The 11827-nt window shown below is 42.1% G+C and overlaps 1 protein-coding gene across 1 annotated transcript in view; it reads right to left on the reverse strand.

The window, feature by feature from the left end:
- RSBN1L (round spermatid basic protein 1 like) overlaps nt 1-11630 on the reverse strand; it is a 95623-nt gene extending 83993 nt beyond the window's left edge. The window contains 1 exon segment of the mRNA NM_001257886.1: nt 11045-11630. Coding sequence (NP_001244815.1) covers nt 11045-11627 — 583 coding nt within the window. The 5' untranslated portion in view covers nt 11628-11630.
- Nucleotides 11631-11827: the final 197 nt, after the last annotated feature.

Here is an 11827-nt window from a genome sequence, read left to right on the forward strand (position 1 = left end):
GTCTATACATTTTGGCTATTATTATTACTATTTCTGTCCTCAAAGAGCTCATATCCCAGCTCATGGTGCACCCAAGTACTCACTGCATAAGCTTATGACCTATCTCGAAAGTGCCTGATATAGATGCCAGTCATCTATAATTTAAAAAAAGAGAGAAGTGCTTGACAAAATTTACAAATTTTGGTACTTTCATTATTCTCAAATGAGAAAACTGAATAATAGTGAATATTCATTCCTTTAAGATATAAAATTCATCAGTGATCCAACCAGAATATTATCCCAGGATATCTGCTTTCCATATATTGCTCCAATGACAAACAGTGAAAGTGGTTCTAAGTTAAATATCTACAGGAAACATATACCCTTCTATAAAAAAAGCTGGCTGGGCGCGGTGGCTCACGCCTATAATCCCAGCACTTTGGGAGGCTGAGGTGGGCGGATCACGAGGTCAGGAGATCGAGACCATCCTGGCTTACACAGTGAAACCCTGTCTCTACTAAAAATACAAAAAATTAGCCAGGCGTGGTGGCGGGCGACTGTAGTCCCAGCTACTGGGGAGGCTGAGGCAGGAGAATGGCATGAACCTAGGAGGCAGAGCTTGCAGTGAGCCGATATCACACCACTGCACTCCAGCCTCGGCGACAGACCAAGACTCCATCTCAAAAAAAAAAAAAAAAAGCTAACAAAAGTAGCTACTTAAATATGCAATGCAAACATGGTTGATAAAATTAATTTCTTAATAAAAAGGTATTATATATTTTTTCTTCAGATTAATCACTGAGTGTAAGGGAAAGGTCATAAATGATCACTAAAACAATACCTACTCTAAAGGACTTCATGAAATCTAGTTCAAGGCCAGACGCAGTTGCTCAAGCCTGTAATCCCAGCACTTTGGGAAGCCAAGGCGGGTGGATCACTTGAGGTCGGGCATTCAAGACCAGTTGGGTCAACAGGGTGAAACCCTGTCTCTACTAAAAATACAATTAGCTGGGCATGGTGGCACACAACTGTAACTCCAGCTACTTGGGTGGCTGAGGCATGAGAATCACTTGAACCGAGGCAGAGGTTGCAATGAGCTGAGATCGCGCCACTGCACTCCAGCCTGGGTGACAGAGTGAGACTCTGTCTCAAAAAAAAAAAATCTAGTTTAATGGGAATTCATATGGGTATACAGTTAATCTATATTAGCCAAGAGAGGGCATCATGGAATAGAGATTATAATTTTAAATTATACACAGTATCAGTAATACATATTTGCTATATTTAAAAATTGGCAGGGCTTTTTTATTTTTGGCCATGTTACCAATATTGTAATAGATTACCAACTGTAACTGGACTACTACAATCAATCTTTATCTACAAGCACTGTGCAAGTGGCCTTCCAAAATTCAAAGTATGGTGAATTAAGAATTCAATAAAAGTGTTTACCACAAGATTCTGACCATACAGATAACAATAAACTTACAGTATTTACTCTGGTATCCGAAATAAAAATAGATTGCCAAATTTTAAACTAGACATAGGAGGAGCAATTTATACTGAATTTCCCACCCCCCAAAATAATTCATTTTATATTTAGAAATCATTTGGCATCATTCTTTAACCCCCAGTGAAATGGTTAGGCTGGGATAATTAACAATATAATGCCATTAAGGCCAGGCCTAGTGGTTCATGCCTGTAATACCAGCACTTTGGGAGGTCGAGGCGGGCAGATCACTTGAGGTCAGGAGTTGGAGACCAGTCTAGCCAACACAGTGAAACCTGTCTCTATCAAAAATACAAAAGTTGCTGGGCGCAGTGGCTCATGCCTGTAATCCCAGCGCTTTGGGAGGCCAAGGCGGGCAGATCATAAGGTCAGGAGCTCAAAACCAGCCTGGCCAACATGGTGAAAACCCATCTCTACTAAAACTACAAAACATTAGCCGAGCGTAGTGGCAGGCACCTGTTATCCCAGCTACTCAGGAGTCCAAGGCAGGAAAATCGCTTGAACTCGGGAGGCAGAAGTTGCAATGAACCAAGATCGCACCATTGCACTCCACCATGGGCGACAAAAGCAAGATTCCATCTCAAAAAAAAAAAAAAGAAAAGAAAAGAAATTAAATACAAAAGTTAGGCGGGTATGGTGGCAGGCACCTGTAATCCCAGCTACTTGGGATGCTGAGGCAGGAGAATTGCTTGAACCTGGGAGGCAGAGGTTACAGTGAACCAAGATCACATGACTGCACTCCAGCCTTGGCAACAAAGTGAGACTTCATCTCAGAAAAAAACAAAAAAACAAGAAAGAAAATGTTATTAAGTAAAAGATAGTCAGGGAATTGGATATTCACAAAGCATCACCCCACAGATTACAAGCTAAATGCAAATATAAAAACGAACCATTACAGGCCAGGTGTGGTGGCTCATGCCTGTAATCATGAGGCCGAGGCAGGCGGATCACCTGAGGTCAGGAGTTTAAGACCAGCCTGGTCAACATGATGAAACCCTGTCTCTACTAAAAACACAAAACTTAGCTGGGCATGGTGGCATGCGCCTGTAATCCCAGCTACCCAGGAGGCTGAGGCAGGAGAATCGCTGGAACCCGGGTGGCAGAGGTTGCAGTGAGCTGAGATCAAGCCACTGCACTCCAGCCTGGGTGACAGAGCAAGACTCCGTCTCAAAAAAAAAAAAAGAATCATTACAATGGAGAGACCTAGTGGTCACCTTAATCAAGTAATCAAATTTAACACCATTAATAATGAGACAATCTAAAGACTGTATGCCTCCTGATGTAATATGAGCACCTAGGAAACACTCTCACCCAAACTGTTTAACCTGAATTTAACAGAGTCTTTATAGCTAACTTCCAATTTACAAGAAATATAAAGTAAGTATCACCACAATAAGATAACTATTTAAAAATTATGAATACAGGAAAATTTGCATGATAATAAGTATGCTGGACTGGTATCTTCAAAAAGTCAATGTCATATTAAAGAGTCAAGGTACATGTATTTTATCACAATTTTTAAAAATTTTTTTAACAAGAGCTAATCTGGAAAATATAGAAGCAAATCTATTCTAGATGGGCAATATACCAAATTAATGACAGTATGGGGGTTGAGATATCACAGATACATCAATTAATGATAGTTTGGGGTAAAGGAAGAATCTCACTTGTATATTTACACATTTACACACACACACAATTAAAACTTTATTTTTTTGAGATGGAGTTTCGCTCATCACCTGTCACCCAGGGTAGAGTGCAATGGCGCCATCTTGGCTCACTGCAACCTCCACCTCCCAGGTTCAAGTGATTCTCCTGTCTCAGCCTCCCAAGTAGCTGGGATAACAGGCGCCCAACACAGCTAATTTTTGTATTCTTGATAGTGACGGGGTTTCACCATGTTGGCCAGGCTAGTTTTGAACTTCTGACCCCAGGTGATCCACCCACCTCAGCCTCCCAAAGTGCTGGGTTTACAGGCATGAGCCACCGTGCCTGGCTACTATTTAAACTTCATAAGCACTATTAGTTATGTAATGGGAAAAAAAAATCAGTCCTAATTGTTTCTTGGTAAAATTATTTACATCTGGAATAGGCTTTAAAATGCTAGAGCCAAAAATAAATAAATAAGTGGAGATGGGGAGGTGAAAAAAACTGTTGAAGTAGCATAATGAGTACACCCAGAATTCAAAGTACACTGGTTTCTTTTGTATTAATTAAAAATCTTGTGATTAAAAGTTAAATTTTTCAATCTGTAATTCAAGAAAATATAAAATATACAACATAAAGTTTAATGTATACTCAAAATGAAAATGTTTTGAAGTTACAAGTTTATCATTATTTTTCAATATCCTATGTTAGGTAGTTTATCCATTACTTGAAAAGTTTAATTCACTTGAGATTGGTGAAAAATTAATGAGATTTATTATAACCAACTTAAAACTTCTGAAATACAAACTTCTTTCAAAAAGTTAGTATGGTTCATTCTAACTATCAGGTGGTCTCAGAAACCAGGACACCATGGGAAAATTAGACAAATTACACTTACTTGTGAAACTACATGTCTCCAATGTGTTAGGTATGAAAGTAAGGTCAGGAACTAGCATCCCTTACGAATGCCTAACAATATGCCAGGTTCTACAATATACTATGTTCATTCTAACAATCACCCTGTGAAAATATCATGCCTTTATAACAGACGTATATCAGCTCAAAAAGAGTAACTGTATCAGGGCGTGGTTGCACACCTGTAGTCCTAGCTACTGGGGAGGGTGAAGCAGGAAGATCCTCTGAGCTCAGGAGTTCAAGGTTACATTGAGCTAAGACAGTGCCACTGCATTCCAACCTGGGCAACAGAGCAAGATTCCTGTCTCTTAAAAATATACCCAAACAGGCCGAGCATGGTGGCTCACACCTGTAATCCCAGCACTTTGGGAGGCAGAGGCAGGCAGATCACCTGAGGTTAGGAGTTGGCCAACACAGTGAAACCCCATCTCTACAAAAACACAAAAATTAGCTGGGCATGGTGGTGGGCACCTGTAGTCCCAGCTACTTGGGAGGCTGAGGCAGGAGAATCGCTTGAACTTGGGAGGCAGAGGTTGCAATGAGCAAGATTGTGCCACTGCACTCCAGCCTGGGTGAAAGAGTGAGAGTCCTTCTCAAAAAAAAAAAAAAAAAAAAAAACCCAAACAGTAGGAAAAAAGAGACAAACACATACTCCACTTCTGACATAACTAGGAGATACTGTAACTATTACCTGAAATACAATGTATAAAGACAAAAAGCTAATGGTAGAATGGTAAATGCCTTAGCATAATGGGAGAGATAATAACAAACAATCCTCTTTACCCTGCAATACCCCAGAAAAGCTCAGAAATCCGAGGGTGCTAGGAAATAGAGCAGAATACCCACAAACACACACTCCTAAGGGAACAGGAGGTATGGTCCTCAGCAAAACTGAATCAGAGTGGCTCCAAGATGAGGGGTATCGCTCACAGAAAAGAGAAGTGAAATGCTGGTATGAAAACAGGGAGACTACGTAAAAACTTACTAAATGAATGACAAGACTTGTAGCTTTCTTCCCCTATGAAGCACTAGAACCCTGTCATATAAACTCATTACCTCTGCCAAGCCCTTCACTATGGACTGAATCATGCCTCCCCAAAATCCGTATGTTGAAGCCTTAATGCCTGATGTGACTGTATCTGAAAATAAGGCTTTCAGGAGGTAACTAAGATTAAATGAGGTCAGAGGGCACAGTCCCAATCCAATAAAATTGGTAGCTTTATAAAGAGAAAAGGAAGAGATTTTTCTTTCCATTATTGGAAAAGTCATGTGAGCACACAGGAAGAAGGCAGTTATCTACAGACCAGGAAAAGAGCCCTAACCAGAACCTGACCACGATGGTATGCTGACCTCAGGCTTCCAGCCACCAGAATTATAAAAAATTAATTTCTGTTAAGTCACCCATTCTATGGTATTTTATTATAGCAGCCCGAGTGACTAAGACACCCCTCCTTTCTCCATCATTCCACCCACACAGAGACAGGAAAATTAAAGGACCTCTATCTGAAGAAACTGAAAGCCTTCTTACCCAGCATCCAGAGAAAAGAAATGAAGATTAAAAACACGGCAGTCCATTAGTCATTAACCTTGCTCATGATCACAAAGATCTGAACAAAACCTCCAACTAAAAGAAAGCGACCAAAACAAACAAATAAGAAGAACCAAAAATAATAGGAAGAACAGAAGAACACCTCAAAGAAGCTGTCATTAATATCCTTGAAGAGGAAACAGAAAATGCTGCACCCATGAAAGAGGAACAAAATACCATAATACTGAAACAAAGGACAAGAGCTCTTAAAAATTCTTATTAAAAGCTTAAACTTTTCCTGGCGTGGTGGCTCACACCTGTAATCCCAGCACTTTGGGAGGCCAAGGCAGGCAGATCATGAGGCCAGGAGTTGGAGACCAGTCTGGCCAACACAGTGAAACCCTGTTTCTACTAAAAAATACAAAAAATTAGCTGGGTATGGTGGTGTGCGCCTGTAGTCCCAGCTACTCGGGAGACTGAGGCAAGAGAATCACACAAACCTGGGAGGCAGAGGTTGCAATGAGCCAAGATTGCACCATCGCACCCCAGCCCGGGCAACAGTGCAAGATCATCTCAAAAAAATAAAAGCTAAAACTTTAGAATTCAGTGAAGGCCAGGCACGGTGGCTCACGCCTATGATCCCAGCACTTTAGGAGGCCAAGGCAGACAGACCACCTGAGGCCAGGAGTTCAAGACCAGCCTGGTTAACATGGCGGAACCCTGTCTCTACTAAAAATACAAAAAATTAGCCGGGCGTGGTGGCGAATACCTGTAATCCCAGCTACTTGGGAGGCTGAGGCAGGAGAATTGCTTGAACCCAGGAGGCGGAGGCTGCAGTGAGCCAAGATCATGCCATTGCACTCTAGCCTGGGCAACAGAGCAAGACTCTGTCTCAAAAAAAAAAAAAAAGTAAAATTCAGTGAAAGTTCAGAAGGAAGAGTGAGATGTGAAGAAAAACACCAAAGAAAAAAATACATAAATTATAAAATTCAGTGAAAGGATTGAAATCCCCCAGATAGTAGAATAGACAACTTTTTGGAGATCAGATGTCTTAACATCTACTTTGGGAACCAGACAATAATGGAATACCACCTTCAAACATTTGAGGGAAAATTATTTCCAATGCAGAAATTTCTCAACCGCCAGTCAAGTAAAAGGGTAATAATGAAATCCAAAATGAAAATCCAAAATGAAGGAAGAAACCAAAAGGAAGGCATAATATTCAGAAAAATAAAGTTCAACAAAAGTTAAAGAAATTCCCAGAATATCACTAAGGAAAGTCCCAAGGTGATAGCTATACAGCAGGCCTAAAGAGGAAACAACCCAGACTAAAAAGCACAGAAGGGATGTCTTGTTTTTTTGGTTTTTTTGAGCCGGAGTCTTGCTCTGTTGCCCAGACTGGAGTGCAGTGATGCCATCTCAGCTCACTGCAACCTCCGCCTCCTGGGTTCAAGCGAGGCCTCAGCCTCCCAGGTAGCTGAGACTATAGGCACACACTGTCACGCCCAGCTAACTTTTTGTATTTTTAGTAGAGATGGGGTTTCAGTGTTGCCTAGGCTGGTGTTGAACTCCTGAGCTCAGGCTATCCGCCAGCTTCGGCCTCCCAAAGTGCTGGGATTACAGGCGTGAGCCACCGCGCCCAGCCCCAGAAGGGATGTCTACAGGAACAAATGGAATGGGTAAGTTTATCTGACAGATTTGCCCATGTGGAAAATTGCACTGAGAAGCATTTTATGGAGCTACTGGAGGGTACAGAAAGACTTTGCCAGAGAAAACTAAGCAAACGAAAAAAAATGAGACATGAAAAACAAAAGGTTACACAAGAAAATAAAATCATAGTAAATTATTCCTTCAGCAGAAACAAATATTTAGTCATATGATAAAAACTCTGAATATGAATTTAACCTAAAATTGTGCAGTCACAATACTGGAGAGTATAGTTAGAAAAATCTTCAGACACCCATCCCTTTGATATCACTCACATTTATATACCTCAGATTATTTGATTCTAAGAAAAGCTGCTATTTTCATTAAATTCTGCAACTACACTTTCAAGGTAAAAATTCAGTGAAATGCTCTGGTTTCGTCTTGAAATACTTCACAGGCTCATTTTAAGGAAAAAAGTCAACAAATACAAAGCAAAAGTACTAACGATAGTTAGAAGATCTATACAAATTTTACTGGTTACTGGAGTCAGTGAAGGCACATTGATAGCTAATTAAATATTTGTTGTGTTGTTTGCCATAAAATAATTCTAAATTTTGGATACTCTTGGTATACGTCCATTTTTACTTTCCACACTTACCAATTCTACAATTTGTTCAGTCTTACAAGAATATTGATTAACTCTTCAGTAAATTACCTCCATAAGCACTAAAATCAGATTATTTTCTCGTTTTAAAAATCTAGAATGTTGGTTGGGCACGGCAGCTCACGCCTATAATCCCAGCACTTTGGGAGGCCAAGGTGGGCGGATTACGAGGTCAGGAGTTTGAGACCAGCCTGGCCAACATGGTGAAACTCCATCTCTACTAAAAATACAAAAATTAGCCGGGCGTGTTGGCGAGTGCCTATAATTCCAGCTACTCTAGAGGCTGAGGCAGGAGAATTTCTTGAATCCAGGAGGTGGAGGTTGCAGTGAGCCGAGATTCAGCCACTGCACTCCAGTCTGGGCAACAAGAGCAAGACTCCGTTTCAAAAAAAAAAAAAAAAATCTAAAATGTTTTGCACTTTTCCTTTTTATAAGAAACTTAACTTTTACTTGGTGAGTCAAGCTATCACGCAAGTCAGCTACAGCAATATGATAAGATGGCCTTAAGAGATTGTGAGGCATCAAGCCCTGGCACTAAATGGGCCTATATTAGTATACTTTCATAATTCTCTTGTTCATCATTCTTAACTTTCATATCTGTCAATGATCCTTCCTCTATCAGCATTCACCCATCTTTTAATTAGTTATAGGGTTAAAAAAATTAATAACTATGCTTCAGATTTCAAATAACATTTACTGAATACCCTGCTAGGCCCTTTCATATACATGCTTTCATTTAATCCAAATACGTTCTGTTAGAATGGTCACCAACGTAAAAATAAAGCAGTTCTGACTTAAGACTTTTTAAAAGCCCAACTACAAATAAATACAGGAGCGTAACTGTTTAATCAAATTGGGGTGCAGGCTAGGTCTTTCGAGGGTGTGTGGTTCAGGTTTGTTTTGTTGAGGGAGAATCTCTTCCTTGTTTAGGTGTCTTTATAGCTAATGTCTGGTTCTGACTCAGACTGTTCAATCAGCCAGTTGTGGATAATTGAAGGGTTACTGAACTATGCACAGCCAACTTAGAGCAACACTAAAAAGAGGTATATACCTAAACAAACACTTGGTCACCCATTCACCAAGATTTTTACAAAAAGCACAGAGAAATGAGCATTGTATTGCAAATTAGGACTTTCATATTTGCAACTATATCTATAATAAAGGCATATATGTATTCTTGCTATACTACTTGTTAATACCACTATTTAAGAATCTTCTTAATTCATTAAAACAGAACTTCAATTCAGTTAAATTCAAACTTTAGAAAGATATAAGTATTCCCCAAGTTACGAGGGAAAAATTTTCACCATTAAATTTACCACCAAGACACTGAAAAGCAATCTTTTTCTGATAGTTTTTCAATAAGAGCATTTCTATCTGAAAAAATGAAAATCTTACAGTAGTGTTAATATCTTGCCACTACTCAAAAAAATCCACATAGGTCATGGGAAAAGATCATTCCCACATCTTAATGTAAAACCTATTACTGTTTATATTCAGGATTAACAATATTAGTGTTAACCCTCAAAAGGAGGAGGATTCGAAATGTAATTGAAAAGACTATAAAAATTCCTCTTTAACAGCCATTTCACTTTAAGGACCATTTGTGTACTCCACATTTTAAGTTAGAATTGTTAAAGAATGCTTATTCTCAAATACTCCATTACTCCAGCTATGTAACATTCATATTTACTTCCTCTTTCAGAGAACTTAGAGCAAATGTGCAGTTTACACACCACAAACACTAGTGATGATACCAAGCTGCTTACGGACAGACTTCCAGGCACTTATCCCCTAAATTTTACATATAATTGTTAAAACAAAATAGCTTTAAAATACTAACCACCTAAAATTCCTGAATAAAAGTACCATAAATCCCATCCTCAAAACCATTTTCCTAGAAGCAACACTCCCGGAAGCTGAGAGATCTTTACATTGCACCAGAGTCCCTAATGGCTATGCTTAGATGTCAAAGTTTTGCTACAGGCAAAAAATATCAAGGAAGAAGTGGCACTATTGCTACATGCACATGCAGCATGTTTTAAATTGTGAAAACAAACAATATTATACCAAACAGAAAATTTTTCATGACCTAAGCTACTGTTAGATCAGCAATGCCAAAACTGCTTGACATTTCTTTTTCTAAAAAACAAAAAAAAAGAGTCATTTGACAACACTGTGTAGCAGTGCACATTTATAATGAAGATCATGCGCTTTAAGCTTGCGATCACATAAAGATTTGATTTTCACCTAGTCTGTATATTGCACTACTGTCAGATCATTATGTATCCGTAGCTGAAGTGGCAGAAACACCTATTTTAAAGAAACACTATCTGAAAAATTATACGACTAGCCTACATTTAAAAACAAAACTGACCCTCTCTGACAAGAACCCTTAAGAATCTGCCTTTTTCTAATGCTCAAACAATCTGCAGCCGCTTGACCTGTCCAAAAATCGTCAAAGCTCCTGGCTCTTATCATTTGCTGCAGGAAAAAAAGAATATGGCTGAAAATTCTTTCAGAAGGGTGCTATTTCAAACAGGACCACCCAAAACACTTAAGAACACGCAGCGGAGAGTAGGGTGCAGGGAGGGTACCTTACGAAACAGCGCACTTCGGGCCCTGTACGCTACCTCATTTCCCTAATAGGGATGAAAAGCTCAGGCCTCTGGTAGCTTCCAGCTGACGCCAGTGCTCTCTCCACACCCCTTTTTGACAGGATTATCCGGGGTTGAACGCTGTGTCACAAATACGAATTCCCGCGACCACGTCTAAATGGCCTAACAATCAACCGAGCATCTTTTACAAGACCAAACCCTTCCCCCATCCCGTTCCCTCCATCTCTCTCCCTAGCCAAACACACCTAGGGGAGTCCTCAAGATGGATTTTTACAAATCCTGCAGCGCACTAACTGGGAGGAAGAAACGATACAGAAAATAAGAGCGTCGGCCATCCCCTTCTCTGCAACCGAAATTACAGGCTCCATTTCCTATCCCCTTGGGAACTGCAAAATCCTCTGCTGAAAACCGGACGCCTCCCGGCCCGTCCAGGCTGGCGCACGAGGCCGCCGCGCTCCCCCTTCCCGGGCCCCGTGGGCGCCAGTGGGGCGGCGGGGACCCGCGGCACCCTCCCCTCCCCCTCCCCGCACGGCACCCACCTCGGGGCAGCGGCTTCACCTCCCCGTTCTCCTCCCGGGAGGCCCCGCCGGCCTCTCGGGCCCCGCCGAGACCGTGCCTCCTCCTCTCCTTCTCCCGCTTCTCTTTAGGTCTGCGCGACTTAGCGTTAGCCGAGGCAGCGGCGGCGGCGGGCAGAAGGAGATGGTGAGGTTGAGCGTGCAGCAGCGTAGGAGGGACCAGCAGTTTGCGCGGCACCGGCTGAGACAAGGAAGCGGAGGCTGAAGAGGGAACGGCCGTGCCAGCGGAAAAAGAGAAACTGCTCCGAGAAGAGGACGGGGAGGGAGCAGCAGACAGAGGGGCAAAGCTCCAAGACGCGGAGCTGCCATAGCTCTGAGGCGAAGGAGCTGACGGCGGCTGCAGCTGCCTGCTGTTCCCGCCGCTGCCCCCTTCTCCGTTCACTCTCCGCGGTGCCTTCTTCTCCTCAGTCCGGACCTTCTTGGCGGACAGAGAACCCGGAGGGTCCCGGGAGGAGGGCTGCAGCTTGCCAAACGGTTCTTTCTCCGAGACGGTGGCGGTGGGGGCGGAGGCAGCGACACAGTGCACTGGGCTCGGCGGTTCCGCCATTTTGCGCTTCTGTTGTATTTACTCTCCTCCGCTAGCCGGCGCGGGGCAGGGGGCGGGCCCTCCGCGTGGGCTAGGGAAGGGGCGGAGCGACCGGGCCACCGACCGGGACCTCCATTGGGCGAGCCACGCTGAGAGATCCACCTAAGAGCCAATCAAAGGCACAAACATCAGACGAAGGGGCGGGATCGCCAAAGGGACCC

Source organism: Macaca mulatta, chromosome 3 (assembly GCF_049350105.2).
Source record: "Macaca mulatta isolate MMU2019108-1 chromosome 3, T2T-MMU8v2.0, whole genome shotgun sequence".
NCBI lineage: Eukaryota > Metazoa > Chordata > Mammalia > Primates > Cercopithecidae > Macaca > Macaca mulatta.